The sequence below is a fragment of the Alternaria triticimaculans genome (genome assembly GCF_023758025.1).
Source record: "Alternaria triticimaculans strain BMP 0046 chromosome Unknown scaffold_28, whole genome shotgun sequence".
Taxonomy (NCBI): domain Eukaryota; kingdom Fungi; phylum Ascomycota; class Dothideomycetes; order Pleosporales; family Pleosporaceae; genus Alternaria; species Alternaria triticimaculans.
In genome coordinates, this window is record NW_026055985.1 from 146,140 (window position 1) to 168,735 (window position 22,596).

A 22,596-nucleotide genomic window follows, 5' to 3' on the forward strand; every position below is an offset into this window, starting at 1 on the left:
AATACTCTCTTGTCCACTCCAGTCATTCCATGCTCTTCTGGTCCCGCTCGATTTCCTATATGTGTAATTCATACACTCCACCCAAAAGTGTTATTTTCACGAAGTCTGGTCGGCTGACGAGTGTAGGCAAGCTTTACGGTCTGCTTCGGGACTTTGCCTGCGAACTTCTGTTCTATGATTCTCCCCAAGCCCTCGGCCGCTTCCACGGCCATTCGACAGTAACACCCTGAGTGCTCAATGATGACTGCGTTGAGCGCGTCGCAGTCCAATATCCGAGCAAGCTTGTATTTGTTGAACAGCTCCTCACCCTCGGCAGGGTAACGGGTAAAATCGTCTTCGTAATAGTCGTAGCCATCCTCGATTTCCAGCCTGATCAGATCGCTGCAGTGGAAATTAAGCTTGATGGTACGCAGACCCTTGCATTCGAAAGCAAGTTCTAGATCAGCGTTCACACCGAACTCTTCCTTGAAGCGGCTGAAGAACCTGAAGTCCAAGTGACGAACGAGGTCAAAGCGGCTCGGCTCTGCGGCCAGAAACGCGCGTGCAAACTGGTTGTCGGTGTATGAGCAAATCATCATCTGTGCATTCTCGATGACGGTGGCGACCGTCTCGTCGAAGGTTCGTCGTGATGTATAGCAAAACTTGGGAAAAAACACGGGTCGAGCGGGGCTATTGCCCCTCCTGACTGCCTTGCGCACTTCTATCGCATTCGTAACGACATCGAGGGTAAGTTTCCAGATCTCGAGGCGGAGTTCAGTAGGCAACTCAAGGAATCGGTGAAACGTCGGCTTGATGGGAGGGGTTTCGTAGGCGTCTACGACTGCATCGCTCACTGGAGTCCACGGCTCGCCTTTGATGTATCTGGGCACTACATTTTGTAAGCATAGCTCGTGGTTCCTTGCATCCTACAACGACCTACTCTTCTTCGACCAGGGTAGCACGCCATGCTTCATTACCTCAGCCCAAGTCTGAAGATTTGAATGCGAAGTACTGGAAGATGGGGTTGCAGTTATGGTTGAGCCCTGAAGATCGGGAAAGGTCATCGTGTCTAGTTGGAAAGTCGCTGCATCGTACGCGACGTTCATGCCAAATCGACTGCTGGCTACTGAGAAGGGAATGAGGACGACGGGCATGTTTGCGGTTTCCTGTACTGTCAGGAAAGGTCTTTGTATCAGAGGTTTGACTTACAGTGCAAAGAGAAATGAATGTAAGAGCCGCAATGGGTAGAAATCGTGAGACCAGGTCTATCGGTGTCTGTTCGTATACGCGAAATGAAGGCTCTACGTGTACGGGAGGTAGTGAGTGGTAGATGAAGCAGGGGATTAAGACTCCTTCCTCGCCCTTGTAGGAAAGTGTGCCCAGAATAATTTGCGATATTCCTCTTGGGAAAGCGGCTTTGTACGTTCGAATTGTATGAAATGCGGCAGGTGTGGTTGGCTCGCCGTCTGTGGGCCATCAGTACCACGGAATGGAGGTGATGGAACCAATCTGCATCTCAGCTTTTCACATATTCGCATCTTGATGTGACCTCTCCTTTTGCGCCTACGCAAGCAGGCAATTCAGAATTTATGGGCGTGCTCTTGCACCGCCTTTCCATCTTCGATGACACAGATGTCGACGCCAGCAGTCACACGCAAGCTCTCCATATCGAACAAGTACTCTTCATCCTTCTTTACTACCTCCAAGTAAAAAGGATCTTCGTAAGCCTTCTCGAAATCTTCGTACTTCCGCACCCAGAAGTCCGCCATGCCGTCGTACGAAAGAGTAGGCATGCTTAGGCGTGCTTTGTGTCTTGATGTAGTGTGATACTTCGAATAATCAGTACTTGTAGATGAATTGCGCAGCATCAAGATAATAAGGGGCTGCACAAGTAGGGAGAGCTGATGGGGAAGCTCACTTGGACGTATTTGACGATACCGTGACGCTGCAGCCATGATGTGATGAGAGGGCCATGTTTGTTCGCCCAGTGGTCATTGAACTCATCTTCAGAAAGCTTAGCATTGCGGTTCGCGAAAACAGTGATGCGTATCAATTCTTCGGTCGACATGATTGCTGTTGCTTGAGTTGTCGCGAATGTGGCTGGCATCCACGGGTGGCTGGGACGAGGATGCCGGGTCAATGACGCATCACTGCTTGCAGGAACCCGATCGGCATCCATCCAAACCTACCGCATGCACGACTTCAATGTGCTATTCCATGACTGATTACCCCGGACCACTGATGCGACGCTCATTATCGTACCTGTCGCTGCGGACCACGTCGCCAGTTTACTTTTTGCTCATTACGCCCCGCCTTGACCCCGTAGAATGATAAGGATGGTGCTCCACCCCTCCACCTCTCCACTCGACTCTGCGATCAATCACCAATCGCTGGCACGACCTTAGCTCCCAGACAACACATGAACAAAAGGGCCTTTTCACATACGGCTACCGGTAGCGCCCGCCATGGGGCGTTCGGTTACCCGTAGCCCCTCATTTAAAGGAACGGCGATGTTCGGTCGAGGCCGCGGAAGCTATTATCCGACTGCCGCATAACAGAGTAGCGACATTAACTACCAGAGTACTTCAGCTTCTGGCAAACCTTGATAAAGACTCATCATTTGCTGGAATACAATACGATCGTTAAGCGTGGAGCCAACATGACATCCATCGACCAGCCGCTGAACGGCAAAATACTCCTCATTACAGGAGGTGCATCTGGTATTTAGAATACTATCGATGTCGGAAAGGTGTATGTCTAACATGAACAGGAATCGGCCTCTGTGTGACAAAGCAAGCACACGATCTCGGCGCACGCATCCTTGTCGCGGACCTCAAAACAACACCCGGCTTCGATACCTTTGCTGCCAACAAGTCGAACATTCTCTACGTGCAATCTGACGTGACGCGATGGGCCGACTTTGACAAACTTTTCGACGCGTGCGAAAAGCAATGGAACGACGTTCCCGATGCATACGCCATCTGCGCGGGACTGTTCGACCCACCGTTTTCCAACTTCTGGCAAGACCCCGAAGACCAAGGGTATAAGCAAGTGGAGGTCAACGTGAACCATCCAATCAAATTAACGAGATTGGCTATCAGGAAGAGTCTGGGGAAGGGCAAAAGGGCTAGTGTTTGTATCATCGTAAGTCATACCACATATCAGGGTCGACTCGAAGGGCCGTCACGTAGTCGATGGCACGTCTAACACCAGAATAGGCGTCAGTAGCCGGCATATCAGGCAACCTAGCAGCTCCGCTCTACTGCGCAACGAAACACGCTGTCGTGGGCTTCGTAAAGTCTCTTGGGCCATCTGAGTCACTCACAGGCGTCAAGATTACCACTCTCTGTCCTGGCGCCGTGGCGACACCGTTGTTCGACGCCGCGAAACTCAAGCAGTACTCTGTGACTACAGAAAAGGCATTGACTCCAGACGCATGCGCGACTTCTTTGTTGGATCTGCTACAGAAGAAAGAGTACCCATGTGGCAGTGTACTGGAAATTACTCTTGGCGGGACGCGGCTTATCCCTGAGTGGGGTGTGGAGCCGCCGAAAGGCGTAGGTTCGGGACAAGATCTGGATGAGCAGTTCATGACGAACATGCTCCAGCCTATCAACGACAAGTTAAATGCCGAGAAGTCGAAGGCATGAGGACACATAGTGTAATGGATGCGTGTGTATTATGTGTGGTATTGAATCTTCACTACCAGATCACACTGAACAACGAAAAGTCAAAATAGGTCTGCAGCCCACATCAACATGAAATCATGCAAAGTAGGTGACCCAAAGCCAACGTAGGCTCCAGGCTGATTAGGGTTTTGCATTGTACTCTCAGTATACCTCCCGGCCATACCCCTGACACCCCCGGCTTCCAACAGCCTCAGCCCCCTAACAACCCCACATACCCTCCTTGCAGTCCCCCAAATCTCTCTTCTGAACCACCACCTTCTCTGCCTTTGTCTCTTCAAACAGTTTGCCGTGAGTGTGCCTCCATTTGTCGGGGATGACAACTTCGTCATCGACGTCGTCGGGGCTTGCCCGTGCGACAACAAAGTCGCTGGTGGTGATGAGGGGGAGAGTCCCCATGCCGCTTGGGATGTATGGGCGGGGGTTGGGGAACATGGGGAGGCTGAGCCCCAGGGTGATGAAGAGGGAGATGATGATGGTGTTGAAATGCATCTTGTTGGTTGTGATGGGGAGGTTTTGGGTTGGTGTGTTGTTTGGTTTTGCGTTGGTAGTAGTGGATGGTTTGTGATATCCTTGAATTGTTTTGGCTTTGGATGTAAGATGTTTGTGTGATGGTAAGAAAGCTAAGAGGGAAAGTAGAAGCAGGGTGTTATATACTAATGGGCAAATGCGTAAATTCCGTGGGATTTCAGTACCGTGGTCCAGATGTGGTTGGAGTTCCGACTCCACTATTCTCTCCAAACATGGCTCAGCGATTGCTCGAGCCATACAAAGCGTCTCTGATTTGTATCACGCAGGGACTGACCAAAGTCTTGAGATAGCCGGGCAAACTTTGGCTGGTTATCGGGGTGCGCGAACTCATGGTGCCGTGAAGTAGTCTAGCACTTTCCAATGTCCAATCGCTTTGCAGTATTTACATTTTCGCGCTAACCCTATATGTCCACCCAAAGTTGATGGGAAATGTTCCTTCAGTGCCTGCCTTCGACGCTTTCCTTTGATCAGCACAGCCCCTGCGCACTCCATCTTGCCCTGCGTTCTTAGCCTGGCTTTGTACTCCGCATGTTGCTTACGTAGCAGCTTTCAATCTGAACACGTGATATTATATTGCTAAGTTTGCTCACAATGGGTCTTACCCTATCCAAAGTCAAGCAGCGTAACCACTAGAGAGCATTGAGCTGTACGTTACTAGCTCTCGCGTCTGGATCACGAATACTGCATCTAGATGTTGAGACCATCTAAGGGTTGCGTTGGAGAACACGTAGGTCCTGGTCTTACATGACTGCGATGCTTCTCAGTCTTGTATGCGACAAGCACAGCATGTTCTATTACTATGTTGGTCGTAGAAATCACCGCTGTCTGGCACATCGAAGCTTGTCTTTACAGACCATGTGGCCGAAACGAATAATTGCGCGTTTTCCAACAGACCCAAGAGAGATGCGCATGTGTTGTGGCATCTGTTTGCGCTCACCTTCACTTCCACCTTCACCTCCACCTTCACCTCTGAACGGTCTACTTAAACGAGGCGCAAAGCGCCATACTTCCGCTAGCTTACTACTTGTAGACGCAGTCTCTTGTCCACAGTCATTAATCCTCCACAACACACAACAAATCCACGCGCAAACATGGCAACCGCTTCACGCCTTCAGGTCGTAGATGCCGTTCAAAGGCAATTACCTCAGATCTTCATGCCACACTCATTGGACTGACGATTATTACAGCTGTCTCACCTCGGGAAAATACTCCGACCTCACGATCAAGTGTCGAGAAGACATCTACAAGGTCCACAAGATGATTGTGTGCACACGCGCCGGCTTCTTTGCTGGAGCTATGAGATTTGGTGGCCAGGTATGGATCACTTATCAACGACATGAATGGATCTGACAGTCAGCAGGAAGCTCAGCATGATGTGGTCGATCTCTCGAAGGATGAGCCTCAAGTCATCGCCTCTCTCGTACGATATCTATACTCCGACAAGTACGACGGCGAATTCTCGGACGGTCCACCCGTCAAACCGCTCAGCGCTTCAGACTTCATTGTCACACGTACCGATGTTCGGAGCCGTGCCCATGGTCGCAACTACACATACGCCTTTCCCCATACTTGCGCCGCGAACTGTCCATCCGGCAAGTTTTTGTGTCCACACCACATCTGCGATGACGACTGCTTCTCGTCCTGCAGAGCCTTTATTTGCGACAAATGCTGCTCACGCCGAGGATCACCTTCTCAGCTTCTCAATCACTCAAAGATGTATGCGATTGCCGACAAGTACGACGTCATGGGCCTCAAACAGCTGGCAAGTAAGAACTTCGAGTTTGTTTGCACCTATCTCTGGAACGACGACGCTTTCCCCGTCGCCATTGATCACATCTTCTCTGCGACCGTTCCTGAGGATACCGGCATGAGAAGCATCGTCATCCAGACCATCTCCAAGAACATGTCTGTTACACACAAGGCGGAGATGAAGATGATGGTGGCAAAGTACAACGACCTGGCCATTGGTATCATACTGAGCAAGGCGGGCTAGCTCGACCGGAGACGAAGGCGAGGTCATGGAAAGCGATGTCATCGACAGAACTGGCACAGATTTGGGAACACTTGATGAAAGCCGGGATGCCGAGACAAAGAATTGGTGCTTTGTGCGCACGCTGCGAAGATGATGGATTGCCAACTCTTCGACGTCTTTATCATGACAGACTGCGTTTTTGAACAGAAGCTCAAGCAGGCGCTCAATGTTCAATACAACATAAAACCAAACCCCATCTCTTCCAACACCTGAACACCGTTACATATAGCATTACTGCGTGATAGCCCTTAATCCTTGTAATGTCAACCCAAACATAACCCCCCTCGCAACCCTAGGCTCCTGTAGACAATCAAACACTTTACCCAACGCCTCTCCACTAGCAGCCTGCCCCATAACACTCGTAAGCGCTTGCGGCATACCATTCTCGACAAGCAACTTCCTCGCTTTGACCCTCAACTTCTCTTTCTCTTCATCGCTCATCTCTTTTGGCCATCCTTTGAGTTCTTCTTCGGTTGGCAGACCGTTCTCCCGGATCTTTCTGATGTGATAGGCCAGGCCAGCGTCGGAAGCATTCCCGTCGAGAACGGTGGTCTGAAGAAGTGATGTGATGGACGATAGTTGTGGGTTTCCTGGGCGTAAGAGGAAGGATTTCGCGGCGTTGAGGAGGGTGCGACGGAGGGTCCAGGCGGAGGAGAGGGTGTAGAGTTCGTTGATGACGGCGAAGAAGAGCTCGATGAGGACGGTAGTTTCGGGCTCGGATAGTGGCGTGTGGGTGGTTGCTGCGCGTGGCCTTGACGAGGGTTTGGCCGGAGATGAGGTTAGCGATGTGGCCGAGGGTCGACGGGGTAGTGAGGGCACGGAGTCTGTTGATGGCCGCGAAGGTTTCTGAGGTGGGGTTGGTTCTGGTTGATTGCGCATAGTGCTATAGTCGTCGGAGATCTCGCTAGGCATTGGCGGCAGATTGATTAGTTGATCCCCTCCCATCATGGGGCTGAGATCTTCGATCTTCTCGCGCATGCTTGGTGCGCGACTGTTACTTCGGGAGCCATATCTGGAAGACCTCCCCGAACGCTTGCCGTCCCCGTCAGGGTTGTACGATGGGCGACGTTCCATGGGCGCCTCGCGTCCTGGCTGCTGGTCGATGACGGGTGAGTGAGGATCGCGCACAGAGTCCATTGATGTGCGTTTAGTCACTAGTGACAACGTGCTCGGCGACCGAATATGCGTGGGCAGTTCGGAGACCGTCGACTCGGCTCTACTTTGTCGTGTTTGGATTGGCGCCGTGTTGGACGATGTACGGCTTAAAGGACTTCCGGATGCGTTCGGAGTGGCGGCGTTGCTGATCGATTCGCGATTCTTCTTTCCTCCCAGTGGTGATGCTACGCTGCCTAGTACGCCTGTAACTCCACCGAAAAGAGCTTTGCCACCGCCAGCAACTTCTTTGGGTGCTTTTGAAAGTACGCCCATCATCCCTTTACCCACTGAGTCGAAGGTCTGGCCAGCCCATCCAATCCCTGGAAAGCCACCACCGGGCGTCTTTCCTGAACCCAATTCTTTGTCTAAGAAGCGCTTCATCCCTTCACTTTCAGCAAGTGGTTGGTACTTGACAGCATCGTTGAGGTAGCGCTCCAGCTCTCCACGCAGAGACGCCTTGGTGTGACCTTTCCACGGTGGCAGTGTAGCGTGCGCTTCGTTGAAGCCGGAAGTTCCGGTGATAGCTGCTATCCGACGTATGACTTCGTGCAATGTCTCGAACTCGGCATACTTGCGTGCTGTCATCCACCCGGTGTGATGGTTGGACTTTGGCTCGATCTGAATCAGATACTCTGCTGTGGGCTTGGCCTTGATGGTGCCCTTTTCTCCAGGCATGCTGTCATCAAAGATGGACATTGTGCTGTTGTGCAAGGTTAACGGTGGTGGTCTTTCCGCGGGTGCGTTGTCCATAAGCGCAGTAGGCGGTTGGGGCATTACAAGCTGATCGAAGCTCGTGAAAGCCTTCTTGACCTCCTGAGCTGGTGGGTCTTCAGAACTCCTTGGCGGTGAAGCTGGTGTTGTCTCTGAGAACGACCGGCCGGAGAGCCCTGAAATGGCTAAGTCTGAGTGCTCAACATCGCCGTGCGCTTCGCCCTCGGAAGACGAGGGAGTGACTATGCCCTGGGTGGTGCTCTCGGACTGGTCATCATTCAGGGTCGATGTAGACGCGCTTTGCTTTTGTTGCTCCTTCAGTCGCTTTGCGTCTTCCTCGGCGATCATCTGGCTCAGGAGCTGCGCTTCTCGCATCGCATCGTCCATAGCTTCTTGCGCCTTGCTCATGACACGCTTGTGCTCCCTCTTTTCAGCGGGGGTTGCCGTTCCTGCACCACCTAACTCGCTCTCCGCGTTCTCCTTGACACCTTGTAATTGTTCAGACGAGCCCTCGACGCCCGCGTCAATCGCATTGAGAAGCTCGGGCTCGCCCTCTTCCAGAAGATATACAATCCACCCGTTGATCCACTCTGGCTTGGAGCAGCTGACGACGATCATCTCGAGTATAAGCTTCGCGAGTATTTGATGCAGGAATAACCGTGCTGGCACGCAGTTGTCTAGGGTAGGTGCGGTCAGCGTACGCGTATGAATTGTATATAGGAGTTACTCACATGTTTTCGGTTCCAGATAGTTCTGTAGGATGTCCTCAGCAGCCACACTGAACTGCTTCATCTGGTAGTCTGGGTCGAGGATGTTCGCTAGGGTGCTATCCCGCTTCATCTTGAGATATATATCGACAGCTTCGGTTGGCACATCACCGGGCGAGGCTTGGATTGCAGCGGCAATCTCCTGCAGCAGTATAATCATGAAGGAGGATGAGCGTGTCACAAAGTCAAGGAAATTGTCGGCTGGTCGCTTTCGGGAGAGGTGTGCAGATATGGAAAGCACGAAGGCTGTCAGAGTCTGGCGGCACGAGTTCGGGAAAGTGTCTTCGGAAGGCAGTAGGGGTGAGTACCACCACCTGCGTTGTATTAGAACAGTATCTAGGCACTGCGCGGAGGACATACTTGACATAGTCACGAATGACTGCATCCGTCAACTCCGTCAACGCAGCGGCAGTCTCGGGCTTGAAGTCTGAGTAGTCGAGCGTCTTGCCGGAGTACAGCTGCACATTGAAGTCGTAGCCGTCGTCTCCGGACTTGCCCTTGTCTGGTGTCTTGTCGTTCCGCCAGTCGAGTACGCGCTGGGCGATGTCGACGGCCAACTCTCGTTTCCGCGCGTCGGCGCTCTTTCCCTGCGTCTCCTTGCTGTCGCCATGGTGCCCCTCCCACGTCGCGTGGAGGACGACGCCGCCTACAACGCCTATGAGGACCAGCCCGACGCGGCCGAGTATGAGATATGTGCCCGCGCCGAGGCCTGCGAGACAGGCGCCGAGCGTCTCATTGCTAGCCGTCGCCAAGAAGTGTAAGGTGCGATCAGTGAGGGCCTTGAGGTCGAATGGAGGCGCGCCTGCCTCTGCCTTTGGTGCCTCCGGCGTCACGGCGGTGCTATCGCCGAGCGAGTCATGCTGTTCGTTGAGTGCGGAGGGGGGCGGGCTCGGGGGTGGTGCTATGGGGTCGCTCATGGTGGCTGTATGTAGGCGAACATTGGGGTCTGCGATATTGGAGAAAGTCGTGGCCTGCAGTGAAGCATGGTCCGGTGCGACAGACTGGCTATGTGGCGTCCCCGGCCGCTGACACTGGCGTACTGGCCGTTTCACAGCTGCCGCTTGTTGATCGCAGGGCGGCCGCTGAATAGTATCGCCGACCCCGCCGCGCGTTGCCTCGCTATTTTCAACTGCCCCGTCATTCTGATCTTCACACTTCCACGCGTCACTTCTCCCGCATCCGTATCAGCCATGTCCAGCGACGCAGCCAACGACCCCGAGATCCTCGCTCATGTCCAGCAGTTTTGGGAGGGCCGCAAGCCTAGCAGTCCCATCTACCAGTTCCTGCTTGACGATATCAAGCTGACCTATGCCTCCAAGGGCGTGGTGCGCGCGCAGCTTCCGCTTACCAAGAACCATGTGAACACACACGGAAGCATCCATGGCTCCGTCTCCGCGACACTGATAGACTGGGTTGGTGGCATCGCTATCGCAGCTTGGGATAACCGGAGCAAGGCAGGAGTGTCGACAGACATTCACATCTCGTACTTGAGCGGGGCTAAGGATGGTGACACCATTGAAATTGAGGGCAGGGCAGGAAAGGTTGGCGGAACCCTCGCTTTCACCACAGCGACCATATGGAAGCTCGTCGATGGCAAGCCAGGTCCTATTGTAGCCACCGGGTCACACACGAAGTTTATAAAGATATGAACCTTCATATGACACGCCATCTTCTTTGAGATCTCGTCCTGCGCTCCATGGTCGATCGAGCTCACTCGGATCGCGAAGATTGACTGACCCTCCCGCTACCATTCCGCGCCTAGCCTTACAGCGACGACAGCATGGGTATGTGGGAGGGTCTTACATACTGTAGATGATCTAATATCATGAGTATCGAATCTGTTCGACAGGAGGCTTTTCTGCTATCCCAATATTGCGTCCCAACCTTCGGACATTTTCTGTTACTTTGCCGAGGAATCCTCCGGAATCTGGATGTGTTGGACTAAAAGTAATGCCCCAAGCTCCTCGAACAGGTTCAAGATTTCAACACCACATATCGCTATCGCGAGAGGGGGACACGCGTCGCGTATATTGGCGCCACACCCACGAGCCACACTCGGCCCGTGCCAGCCAATCACAGCACGCTTGAGCCACACATCCAACGCGCCAAGCCTCGCGGTTTCCCAGGCAAGCCACAGACTATGCCACAAACACAAGCAGGAGGGGCTGCAATCTGCGAAGTGCAGCGAGTCAAGGATCATGTGTCGTGAAATCAAGTTCATGGCGTATGTCATATGGTGAGCGGGTGGTAGCTCTGACGTCGATACTACCATAACCAAAGGTATAGACATGGGAGAATGGACTCCCAATATCTATAAGGACTCCATAGTCCGCGTAGTAAATGCGACGACCTACCACTATTCTAATCTACCACTTACTCAAGACCAGCTCAATCTGAAGCTTCCACCCTACTTCCATCAGGCACATCACACCAAGCACACGCACTCGTAATTCAACACTGAACTCTCCTACAAGAGCGCTCTTGTCAATGAGTACGACCAAACCGATATCGACTGTATAGAGAAGGACCATTCCTCTTGACACAGCGCTCGACTCCACACATGGGTTGCGCACCCTCCCGCCCCCGCCGCTTCGACGGCAGAGGAACATCCTACGTCGACCATCCCCCCAGTAGACACGACATTGGCGGTATGGGAACAAAACACAGTCGACGGAGCGGCAGTGTGGCTGGACCTGGTACGATCGGAACAAGTATGGGACAGAGTGGCAGACACGGTGGCATGAGCACTGGCACTAGCATGGGTCGTTCAAGTCGCACAAGCGGAGGTATGAGTAGCGGCATGGGTATGGGTCGTTCGAGCCGGTCGGGGGGAGGTCTCGGGGGGTTGATGTCGGGGTTTGGGAGGAGCCGGAGATGCTAGTCAGTCCGGAGTGGCAGACTGTTTTGGCTGGGAAGCAGACGAAGCGGTTGGGAGGAGGGAGGATGAGGGATGGAGAGTGAGTGGATATTGTACCCAGTGTTTTAGGTGTTTCTGCAGCGCCAATGTTCATCGTCTTTCCCATTCCTGATCGCTATAAAGCTATCTAGGTACCTGCTAGACCTCATGCCGCATGTATTGAGCCATCCTCAGCTACAACTCGCCACTGTCACCGCGTGGTGCCATCTAGATGGCCGTACCAAACTTGACCCTAGCCCTTTGCTGCACGCCACCCATCGGAGGCCAAGCCTGGACGTCGAACCCATCCTCCGCTAGACTATCAACGAGATCACGACCAAAGCCCGTCAAGTCCAACATCAGCGTCTGGAAGAACTTCAAGCGCATGAGTTGATTGATATGAGGTTTCAGCAGCTCGAGAACAGCCTGACGCAACATATCGTTCCCATCTACAGTGTTGCGCCAGACGAGAACCAGAGAATCCAGGAAGGAGTTGAGAACCGACGAGACAGGGTCGGCATCGATGTGCTTGTGATCAAACTCGGGATTATGGGAGAAGTCCGTTGGGTCTTCTCCGGAAGGGAGGCCCATACTGAGAACCATTCCGACGATGTTGATGTATTCTCCGATAGCGTGGTCGCATAGCTTGGCGACGTCGTACTTATTTCCGACAACGTACGCGTGCACGTGCAGGTCTAGAAGGGTGATGTTCTCGTACTCCAGGCGCATGTTGGGGTTGAAGATGTAGATGCCGTCTTGAATGTACTGGATCATGGCTGCGATGGCGTAGGGGAAGTCGTCGCGGACGCGAATGCAGCGTGTTTGACCTTCCTTTGGCGTTGTTAGCAATGAGCGATGTGCTGAGCGCGGAATGAATACTCACAATGGATGGGCCGTCTAGCATCGGTGCGAAGAAACGAGACTCTGTACACAAGAGGTACTTGTTGAGCTTCATGATTTGCTTGCCCTTGTCGAAAGAGATCATGACGTCGTCCTTCTGGATCTCGGAGAAACAGCTTCGTTGTGTTAGTATTAGTCGTTCTCATATACTTTGTCTATGGTGTTTGCTTACTATTGAAGATCGGTCGACTGCATGGTAAAGACACTGGTACGGGCAGCATTGATGTCGACAGCGGATTGCGACGTCAGATCTGGCCGATACCTGCGAGGCGGGTCTAGCAGTGAAAGAGTCTGGAAGTGAAGCGCACTCGGAGTCAGCGGACCCACGCCTCCGACTGGGTCCTCGAAGACGATGGGGCCGGGCTCGTTGGAATAAGCACCCAATACCTGATCCAGTGGTGAACTCGAGCCTTGATCTATATCCATGTGGGGGGTGATATAGGTTTGTTCAAAGCCATTGCCGGCGATAGGCAGCTCCGACAGACCACGAAGAGATGAGGTACGTGGAGGAAGCTGAAGACGATGTCGGTAGCCATCGAAGGGCTTGGCAAACTTGTCCTGGGCCGGCAGATATAGTGCCTCGTTCTCTTTGTCGGAACCGAACGAGAATGTAGGCGCGTAGAAGATTTGTGGTGTCGAAGCAGGAGACGAGGCGATGATACTGCGGAGGGCCTTGCGATGCGGATGACTCGAGAGATTTGAGGCACCTTGGAAAGCATTGCCGAAAGCACGTTTGCGATCTTGCTGGTTCATGTCGACGTGCTGTTAATATTGACTGCCGCTAAATCGAGTCGCCTGTGGAGGATAAGTAGGATGGAGATCCTCTCCGAAGAGATTTTCGGTATTTATACACCCATAGAAAGTGGAGTGAGTGAGAAACGAGGTGACCGCGTCGTCCTGAGGGAGAAATTTCGTAGTAATCACCCCGGTTCGGTGGTGAACGTGAGCGTTTTTCGAGTCCTTACACTCTATTGTCGTGCCAGTGAATTGAGGACAGTGGACGCATCTCCGAGTGAGAAGTGAAAAGCGTAGACCCAGCGCGGTATCGGAACTAGTCAACACTGGTAGCGCGCTTGCCTAGCTGTCGAAAGCGGGACACTGGCTCGGCTTCTTTCACCACCACCGCGAGGGTCGCTACCGGTCGTACACTACTTCCAACGCGTTGCCATCTCGTCGAACAGGTCCGCTCTGAAGTCCGGTAGCTCATCCATTGACTCGTATACAAGCGCCATGGTTCTGCCCGTACCATGTATGAAAGCTTGCACATGGTCAGCGCAGAGCTTAATCGCCACGCTCTTGAGACTCTCTGCATTGGCCGTTCGCTCAGGTGCGTAGATAGCGCGAATTGCATGCAGTAACTGCTCTTCCTGGCCATCGACTACCAAAACAATTGCCGCGAGGTCCTCGAATTTCTGGAGTGCGAGTGCCTTCAAGCCGGCTATCCCGTATCGCTCTGCTAGCATATATACGTCAACGTGAGAGCGCAGAGTGACCTCCTCGGGTACGTCAAGGTCTGAGCCAGCTAATTGATCCGTGTAATCCAGTTGGTAACAGTACTGCATCATGGCGGCGACGGCTGCTGGGTTGTCAGCGCTTAGATCAATGATGCCTTTCGGTGATTTCTGCTTGTGTCAGCGCGATCGAGACTAGGGAATTGACTGAACATACTGGCGACATGACAACTGCGCAGACTTTCGAAAACCACCGCGAATGATAGCACATGATTGACCTATCGACGTGGTAGACATCCTGCTTAGATCGCACCACTAGATCAGAGCACTGCCAATCCGCAGAAGGTGGTGAAGTTGAGGTAGCAACGGCCATAGGTGAAGATGGAGTAGGCGTTACGGGAGATGAAGTAGGCAGTGCTTCGGCTTGCTTTGGGGCAACCTCTTGGGGCTTGTTCCTCTGTAAGAAAAGTCGGGCTATTGAGCTGTTCGAAATGGTCTTGCGATGCTTAGGCCGGCGATTTTGGTTGTTGATTGAAGGAGTGGAAGACGCTGCAGTCGAAACGGAGGTGTTGGAACTCGTCGAAGACGTTCGATGAAGACCGCCAAAGGATGCGTCGGAAGAAGCTATACTGTGTCTTTGCGAAAGCTCATTGCGAACTACGCTGCCTCGCTTGGAGCCATATATAGCAGAAGGATCCAGGCTAGACAAGTAAGCAATTGCGACATTGAACGTCAACATAAACACTCACACATGGCTACTAACGATGACAGGCGTTACAAACATCTCGGTAGTATTTGACAGTTCCAAGGATACCACGTAAAAGCTCGCGCTGTAGGTATCTCTTGAGGCTTACTTGGACTGTGCGGTTATTGCGGTAATGTAAGAGGTCGTAGATGAGACCACGTCCCTGCCGCACCGCTGCTGTATATACGCATTTACAACACCGCCCTCTGGGCGCTCAGAACTCAAACAACTCATGACCACATGGACAGAAGGGTAAAGCGCAGGAAGAAAATCACCTAGCCTCCGGCACTGATGGGTGCAAAAGAAGCGTTCTGATATGAAACTCGTCAACTGCACCAATGGAAGATTAGAAATATATTAGCCGTAGCCCCAGATGGACCAGGATGATGAGGCTTATCGATAGTGTTTAATACCGGAGGTGCATACTCGTGGAACGAGAACAGCCGAGCGCTGGAGAACTGTGGGGTAGCCGCATGGCATTCTCCAAAGAAGTCAGCAGACTGTAGCTGAAACGGGTGTTGTTCTTTATTTCGCATGGCACCTATCCCAAAAAGACAGGTGCGCGGAAGTTTTTCGCACACGGAAGTGTCCAGCGAACGACGAAGGACCGACCACGAAGGTTTTGATAAGAACTTTGCTCGATACTGCGACAAGGTGAGATCATTGTGAAGTTAAAGGATATGAAAGGACCAGGAAGCGTTTACGTCACTGTAGTTTTGTCGGATGCGTTCGCACAACACTCTGAGTAGGTTCGGGTGTCAGCGTCTGTCGCGCGCTGCCATGCGGATCTGTGGGCGCAATGTGCCCATGTGTGGCAGATCGCCCCGGTGACCGCTTCCGTCCGCAAATGAGCCTCATCTGGGCAGTGACTATAGTGGCGACTCGATAACGAACACCCATCTCGCCTCGTCAGAAATACACGTGCATTTGGGAATACACGTTAAGGTTCCGCATTTTCGATTGCCGATGTTCCCCAGTATTGCCATGAGAAACGCGGCCCACGTGCACGGGTTTTGGGGTCAGTGATGTCATTCCGTGACAAAAGGGCCGAACAGCAACAGGGAATTCCAATTGGCTCCACACGCACGTTCGACTCCACAGCGCGTCACAGTTCGCGCGCTTTGTTACAGATACCTTCCCATTGGTAATGGCTTGCGTCTGGATGCTGCTTACATCTACATCTGCAGATCGTGAAAAGATAGAACGAGGCACATCATAGCAGCGAGATGAGCCAATCACTATCAAGGCATTGTCACCGCCCTCGAGGTCGCCACCACCTTTGACGTCGCACTTCTCCCGATTTGCTATCAAGCAACGGGTGCTCTAACCTAACCCGCACCGGTTGGCATGTAGGCCTAGATTGACACCCTCTAAGCGTCATGGAGCGTACTACGCCTAGCTAGTCCGATGATGATGCGTTTTCAACATGGGATTTATGCGAAGCGGCTGGAGGCGTTATCAGTATCCCATATAAGAAGATTCTTCGGCGCCTCTGACGAAAGCTTAATTACACAAACATCTCTCTTCACATATCGATACCCAAGAAATCGCAATCATGGCTCCAAGCGCAACCAACGACAACCAGAATGGCAGCACTCAGCATGCTGCCACTGGCTCGAAGAATGGCGACCAGTTCCGCAGCTATGCCGACGACCGCAACGCCTCATCGGAGGATGTCATCTACACCACCTCCAACGGTGTGCCATACCCTCACCCATACGAAAGCCAAAGAGTAGGCGAGAACGGCCCTCTGCTGCTCCAAGACCACCACCTCGTCGACCTTCTATCCCACTTCGACCGTGAGCGTATCCCAGAGCGAGTCGTTCACGCCAAGGGTGCCGGTGCCCATGGTACCTACACAACCACAGAGTCACTTGAGGACCTGTGCATGGCAGACATCTTCAAGCAAGGGAAGTCTTGCCCCGTCACCGTTCGATTCTCGACGGTTGGTGGCGAGTCTGGCTCGCACGACTGCGCCCGTGACCCTAGGGGTTTCAGTGTCAAGTTCCGCACCGACGAAGGCAACTGGGATGTAGTTGCGAACAACACTCCTGTTTTCTTCATTAGGGATCCCGCCAAGTTCCCTCACTTCATCGTAAGTTCCTCCGTGATAGTCAGGCACAAAACAGACGCTAACGTCCAGGACAGCATACTCAAAAGCGCGATCCCGCAACCCATCTTACCCACGCGGATGATGCTACTGCTTTCTGGGACTTTGCTTCGCAAAACCCAGAGTCTGCGCATCAGTTCATGATCCTCTTCGGTGACCGTGGTATTCCCGATGGTTACCGCAAGATGCATGGATACCACGGCCACACACACAAGCTTCAGAACAAGAACGGTGACTGGGTATACTGTCAGGTAAGTTCTGACTGTACGAAGTGCATGTGAGACATATACTGACTTCGTCTACAGTTGCATTTCAAGAGCAAGCAGGGCACTGCTTTCATCACACAAGAAGACTCCTTCAACTACGGCCCTGACTACTCGACCAAGGACCTATACCAGTCCATCGAGAAGGGTGACTTCCCTGGCTGGGACGTCATGTTCCAGACCATGACCGCGAAGGAGGCTGAGGAGGTCTGGGAGAAGCAGAAGATCAACGTGTTCGACATGACACACGTCTGGCCTCAGAGCCAGTTCCCGCTCCGCAAGGTTGGCGAGTTCTTCTTGAACGAGAACGTGCAGAACTACTTCGCCGAGGTCGAGCAAGTCGCCTTCAACCCTGCACACTTGGTTCCAGGTATCGAGCCCAGTGCGGATCCCCTCTTGCAATCCCGCCTGTTCTCCTACCCCGACACCCACCGCCACCGCATCGGCGCCAACTACCAACAACTGCCGGTCAACTCCCCACGTGTCGCATACCGCATGGGTAACTTCCAGCGAGACGGCAATATGGCATTCTACAACCAGGGATCGAGGCCCAACTATCTCAGCAGCATTCAGCCCATTAGCTTCAAGGAGCGCACTGTCGACCTTGACAAGCTCCACGGAAACTTCACCGGCGAGGCGATCACCTTCCTGTCCGAGATCCGCCCAGAGGACTTCAACGCACCACGCACATTGTGGGAGAAGGTCTTTGACGATGCTGCCAAGGACCGCTGGGTGAACAACATCTCTGGCCACATGTCGACTGTGTCCAACAAGGAGATCATCAAGCGCCAGATCGCCATCTTCAGGGAAGTGTCTGAGGATATCGCCTCGCGTCTGGAGAAGGCTACTGGTGTCCAGGGCTACCCCGGTATCGCCAACCTGCGATTCAACGGAACTCACAATGGCATGGCCAAGTCCAAGGACAACAAGGTTGCCAATGGCATGACTGGCATCAGCGCGAAGTATGAGGAGAAGAACAAGACCAACGGTGCACCTGTTCCAGGTACACACAAGGAGATTATCGAGGGCAAGGCCTAAGGCTTTCTGTGGATAGAACAATTTTTGTATAATTAGCGAATGAAGTTTAATACCCTTTCAATGTTGATGATGTGTTGTCCCCGAGCTTGACTGATCCGCTCCTTTTGTGTTCTCAACGCATAGAGTGAGAATGCTGAAGAGGCCTGGAATCTACAATAGGACAACAAGGAGCAAATATGAATATGTAGCATCGATGTGCGCAGTTTCTCCGTTCAGTAAGGCGTTCTGGTGAGCGAGCCATGCAGAACTTGTCGTAACTACATTTCTCCACAACATTCTTTTTCAAGATGCACTCAGCGCCTCACGCTCACATTGCTTCGCCCGTGATGGGGCAGGCGCTCGAGCGGTAATGATGTGTTTCGCGTGAATCAAGGGCCAGTGGCAATGCACGCAGGCGGTGGGACCCCTCGCGCGAAGCGAGCTAGCGCGACTGCCTCATCGGCAGCGGATCACTGGGCAACTTCTGAATCGAAACCTGCCAGCCAGCACCTTGTGCCCCTCACCGATATTCCCTCAAAGCGCTCAACGTACCCAGACCAAAGTCGCAGATATTCCATCTCGCTCCCTTGTACGCCCCCAAAGTCGTCGACAGCCTCTACGCGCACGGATCCGCCATGCTGCTAAGGGTGCAAGGGTCGGATGAGCCCACGTCACGTGACGGGGATTACGGTTGGCGTGTCGGTCCACCTGGGCAATGGGTTCCATTTCGCGTTCCGCCCGCTAGAGCGTGAGGAGTAAAATCGAGTCCTGGCAGCTCGGTCACTCCCACAGCATTGTCCCGGTCCAGCTCCCCAGACGCCCGCTCCAAGCCATATCATGTTCCTGTCGCACCTCGGCATTCTTTTCCAGTCGTCCATCCATTCCCTTGCCGCGCTCTGAAGCTCGTGGAGCTTTTGGCCCGCTGTCTCCGCACCTGCAGCGTCACCGTTGCGCTCCAGCAGACACCACTGTCGCCGACGAGAGCGTCGTCATTGCGCGATAGCGACGCCTCTGCCATTGACTTGCATCGCTTCCGTCACGTCACGGTCCACTACCGCGTCCTTCTAGTCCTTCTTCCTGCCTCTGACCTCGTTCGGCCGGCCACCCTCCCAAGCGCATCCGACACCACCCAGCTTGCCAGCATCGCTCTCGCTCATACACTGCTCAGCTATTGCATTTGCCGATAGCGACAGCTACAGGAACAATGTCGCCGCGACGGTCATCGCGGGCTCGCACCACCCAGCCCCCACCCAGCGTCGCAACGCACAGCAACTCCTCATCCTCCGTCTCATCAGCGCGTACCGATCGTGCATCCAGAGTCAATCCCAAACAGACATCGCCGCCAAAGTCGTCGACCCCACACTCGCTCTCCTCGGAAGAGCCCGAAGAAACGCCTCACGGTGTGCAGCCCGAGCCGCCTCTGACACGCCGACGAACACGCGAGCACGACAATGACGAGGATGAGTCGGCGAAGCTCGACGACGAGCTCGAAGACGACATCGCAGAGGAGGATGAGGTCACCCGATGCGTGTGTGGCTACCAGGAGTACCCGGGCCCGCCATCTGACACTCCCAAGTCCATGTCTGCTCTCGCGGACCCAGATGTGCAAGCCGATGAACTTGGCGGACTGTTCATTCAGTGCGACGTCTGCAAGGTCTGGCAACACGGAGGCTGTGTAGGCATCATGGACGAAGCTGCCAGCCCAGACGAGTACTTCTGCGAGGAGTGCAGGAAAGACCTCCACAAGGTTACATCAAGTCCCAAAGGGTACGTGCTTGTCTTTATCGTCGTTCTCATTTGAGCTCTGTACCCCGCTACGCGTTTCTCTGTCTTTGGTCTCAAGCCCTAGATTTCCTCCATCGCGCGACCACTACCTTACTATCTATGGAGAGCTAACGAGATTGCCATTCTAGTCAAAAGTACTCTCGATACCTCCCCGTCTACGATCAACAACACAGCAAGAACCGCAAATCTTCTGTTTCCAAGGAATCAGACGGACACCCAGGCAAGGACAAGGATCGCAACAATAGGGCGAGTGTAGATTCCTTTGGCAAGCGTCGTTCGACCATGAACAGTCGAGCCGCCTACGACGAAGACGAGGTGCTCCGCAAGGTGCTCGAAGAAAGCAAGCATGAGGGCGGTACAGCCTCAGAGAACGGCAATCGAAAGAAGCGGAGTCGCGACGACAGCGAAGAGTGAGTCTTGCTTGCTGCTCCATGTGCCGCTAGGGACATCTAGCTGACAATCTGCAGGACAAAGCCAGAGATCAAACGACAGCGGACCGGCTCTCGCTCCCCTAGCAATTCGCCAGTGATAGAATCGGAAGACGATAGTACAAAGGCATCTGCTCCTAAGCAAAAACCTCGCGGAGCTGCGGCAAAGAGTCAACGCGAAAAAGAACAGCGCGAGAAGGAGCGCGAAAGTCACCGTAACGAAGCCGCGAATCGACGGAAAGGCCGTGCAGAGCGAAGAAAGGGAGACGGTATGAATTGTGCTTAGTGGAGTAAGGCTTTGGCTGACAGTCGCTAGATACAGAGGAACCCGAGCCCACACCTGCCCCTACCATCGAAGAGCCCGTTATGGCCCCAATAGCGACCGAAGCTATAATCCCCGACACCCCCGTCGCAGAACCTAAGCCTGCGCCTGCCCCACGGAGAGGTGGACGTCCACCACAGAAGGCCCGTGGTCGACTTGGGCGGAATCAGTACTCAAGAGACACCATGCCCGCGACCAACGGCACTTCACCCAAGAACGACATCGCACAGTCTCCGCAAACGAACATGACAAACGGAGCGAGCAATGGGCATGACAGCAGCGATGGCACAGCCGGACAAAAACCTACCAAGACAAAGAATTGGCGGCTGCAAAAACTTTCCTGGAACGACATACGAAGGCCAGCCGGAGCTATGCAGAGCTACATAGCTCAACGACAGGTCGAGATGGCTACAGGGGAGAAACATGGAAGCCTTGCTCCGGCAGTCCAACCAGCAAACGGCGAGCCGGTCCAAGAGCAGCAGAAGGACGAGGATACAGACCTGGCGAAGTTCAAGAATTTGAGCACTACCCAGATGATGGACTTCTTGAGTCGGGATCTGGTGCATTGGCAGCAGATGATCACTGAGCCAACGGATAAGTCGCCAAAGTGACACGAGGATTGCACAGCTCTCGATCTCGGCGGCGGCGTACTGTTCACTCGATTTTCTTTTACAAACACGGCGCATTCATCATATGTTGCATGAGCCCAATGGGTATGGCATACCAGCGGCATTTTCTTTACACATTGGCGTTTTCATCGGTTATTTACGGATACCCTCCACTTGGCTTTCGACGCCAGACTACCTCCTGGCGCACTCTCCTTTCACATGACTTCGACGCTATTTGTATCGAAGCTTTTCTTACGTAGTATATATACTCCGGGTGTAACGAACCACGACTAGGCTAGAGCAATGCTCCCGTCGTCGCATCCTAATGTGTACGAAAACAAGGTTCTCAAACAACTGCAGCGTCTTTGTCTCATTGTCATGAATTATGCTGTGATTCTGTGTCTTATCCTAACCTATTCTACTCTGAGCTACCGAGCTTTATCTCCAGCACACCCATGACGGGATTCGCCTTCAGCAACTCCAATATCGCTGGGAAGTTCTCATCCGTCACGACAGTGTACTCGGGCCAGATCTTGCCATCCCGCGTCTTGGTATCCCAGTGTATTCTGAACTCTTGAATCGTCTCTTTGGGGCCGTCGGCGGCCTTGTGCTTGGCCATGACTGGTTTCAGATGTTAGCGATATCTCCAGGCTATCTGTGAAGCGTTGTTCGACGTACATTCGGCGCAGTTGGGGCTTGAGGAGATTGTAGACGTGATCTGCGCGTTGAGCGACTTCAACGTGATCTTGGAGGACGTGTCGAGCAGGAGGAATTCATGGCGGTTCGAGGGCGGGAGCGTGAAGAGGAGGGGGAGGGACATTGTTGCTGCTGTTGTTGTATCTTTGGTGTCAAGTCTGTTTGGATGCGCGCGTGTGCTTTAGAGAAGGACCTGGAAAGCTTCACAAGTCGTTATTACCACAAGAACTGCGCTTTGCAGGTTTCATAGACTTCCAAGGTTGGATGCGTGGTACATGGATCCCGATTTACGTCATCGGCATGGGTCGCGCTCTGCCGTTGGACGCGTTGCAGCGCGTGGCTGACAGGGGTGTGTGCCCCGCTCTTCATCGAATTCTCGTCGTGGGTCTGGATGCGAGCTATTGGAATCCTGCAGACGCAAGAAGAACACGCTGCTTTCAACGAGTGTAATTTCCGCGACAGAACTGTCTTTGCCACGATGTACTATGCAGGCACTCTCTTGGAAAGCACCATC

General features: G+C 53.3%; 11 protein-coding genes across 11 annotated transcripts; 5 read left to right on the top strand and 6 right to left on the bottom strand.

Annotated features, from left to right (window-relative positions):
* Window positions 1-68: 68 nt before the first annotated feature.
* Window positions 69-1,133, bottom strand: J4E78_010204 (uncharacterized protein; the record flags this gene model as incomplete). The annotated part of the gene is made up of 2 exons (XM_049370784.1): window positions 69-868; window positions 920-1,133. 2 exons carry the CDS (start codon window positions 1,131-1,133, stop codon window positions 69-71), a joined length of 1,014 nt encoding a protein of 337 aa, XP_049217521.1.
* A 426-nt stretch (window positions 1,134-1,559) lies between these two features.
* Window positions 1,560-2,047, bottom strand: J4E78_010205 (uncharacterized protein; the record flags this gene model as incomplete). Its single annotated transcript, XM_049370785.1, has 2 exons — window positions 1,560-1,808; window positions 1,898-2,047. 2 exons carry the CDS (start codon window positions 2,045-2,047, stop codon window positions 1,560-1,562), a joined length of 399 nt encoding a protein of 132 aa, XP_049217522.1.
* A 591-nt stretch (window positions 2,048-2,638) lies between these two features.
* On the top strand, window positions 2,639-3,629 carry J4E78_010206 (uncharacterized protein; the record flags this gene model as incomplete). The annotated part of the gene is made up of 3 exons (XM_049370786.1): window positions 2,639-2,699; window positions 2,750-3,123; window positions 3,198-3,629. 3 exons carry the CDS (start codon window positions 2,639-2,641, stop codon window positions 3,627-3,629), a joined length of 867 nt encoding a protein of 288 aa, XP_049217523.1.
* A 1,824-nt stretch (window positions 3,630-5,453) lies between these two features.
* Window positions 5,454-6,189, top strand: J4E78_010207 (uncharacterized protein; the record flags this gene model as incomplete). The annotated part of the gene is made up of 2 exons (XM_049370787.1): window positions 5,454-5,459; window positions 5,557-6,189. The coding sequence occupies 2 exons, from the start codon at window positions 5,454-5,456 to the stop codon at window positions 6,187-6,189; spliced, it is 639 nt and encodes a 212-aa protein (XP_049217524.1).
* A 270-nt stretch (window positions 6,190-6,459) lies between these two features.
* J4E78_010208 (uncharacterized protein) lies at window positions 6,460-9,778 on the bottom strand (the record flags this gene model as incomplete). Its single annotated transcript, XM_049370788.1, has 3 exons — window positions 6,460-8,771; window positions 8,826-9,175; window positions 9,222-9,778. 3 exons carry the CDS (start codon window positions 9,776-9,778, stop codon window positions 6,460-6,462), a joined length of 3,219 nt encoding a protein of 1,072 aa, XP_049217525.1.
* Window positions 9,779-10,051: 273 nt separating this feature from the next.
* On the top strand, window positions 10,052-10,510 carry J4E78_010209 (uncharacterized protein; the record flags this gene model as incomplete). Its single annotated transcript, XM_049370789.1, has 1 exon — window positions 10,052-10,510. The coding sequence occupies one exon, from the start codon at window positions 10,052-10,054 to the stop codon at window positions 10,508-10,510; it is 459 nt and encodes a 152-aa protein (XP_049217526.1).
* Window positions 10,511-11,985: 1,475 nt separating this feature from the next.
* Window positions 11,986-13,410, bottom strand: J4E78_010210 (uncharacterized protein; the record flags this gene model as incomplete). The annotated part of the gene is made up of 3 exons (XM_049370790.1): window positions 11,986-12,588; window positions 12,641-12,773; window positions 12,830-13,410. 3 exons carry the CDS (start codon window positions 13,408-13,410, stop codon window positions 11,986-11,988), a joined length of 1,317 nt encoding a protein of 438 aa, XP_049217527.1.
* A 395-nt stretch (window positions 13,411-13,805) lies between these two features.
* Window positions 13,806-14,334, bottom strand: J4E78_010211 (uncharacterized protein; the record flags this gene model as incomplete). The annotated part of the gene is made up of 2 exons (XM_049370791.1): window positions 13,806-14,279; window positions 14,326-14,334. The coding sequence occupies 2 exons, from the start codon at window positions 14,332-14,334 to the stop codon at window positions 13,806-13,808; spliced, it is 483 nt and encodes a 160-aa protein (XP_049217528.1).
* A 2,074-nt stretch (window positions 14,335-16,408) lies between these two features.
* Window positions 16,409-18,264, top strand: J4E78_010212 (uncharacterized protein; the record flags this gene model as incomplete). The annotated part of the gene is made up of 3 exons (XM_049370792.1): window positions 16,409-16,948; window positions 17,002-17,214; window positions 17,269-18,264. 3 exons carry the CDS (start codon window positions 16,409-16,411, stop codon window positions 18,262-18,264), a joined length of 1,749 nt encoding a protein of 582 aa, XP_049217529.1.
* A 1,183-nt stretch (window positions 18,265-19,447) lies between these two features.
* Window positions 19,448-21,389, top strand: J4E78_010213 (uncharacterized protein; the record flags this gene model as incomplete). Its single annotated transcript, XM_049370793.1, has 4 exons — window positions 19,448-20,010; window positions 20,157-20,438; window positions 20,496-20,725; window positions 20,773-21,389. The coding sequence occupies 4 exons, from the start codon at window positions 19,448-19,450 to the stop codon at window positions 21,387-21,389; spliced, it is 1,692 nt and encodes a 563-aa protein (XP_049217530.1).
* A 415-nt stretch (window positions 21,390-21,804) lies between these two features.
* J4E78_010214 (uncharacterized protein) lies at window positions 21,805-22,206 on the bottom strand (the record flags this gene model as incomplete). Its single annotated transcript, XM_049370794.1, has 2 exons — window positions 21,805-22,007; window positions 22,065-22,206. The coding sequence occupies 2 exons, from the start codon at window positions 22,204-22,206 to the stop codon at window positions 21,805-21,807; spliced, it is 345 nt and encodes a 114-aa protein (XP_049217531.1).
* Window positions 22,207-22,596: the final 390 nt, after the last annotated feature.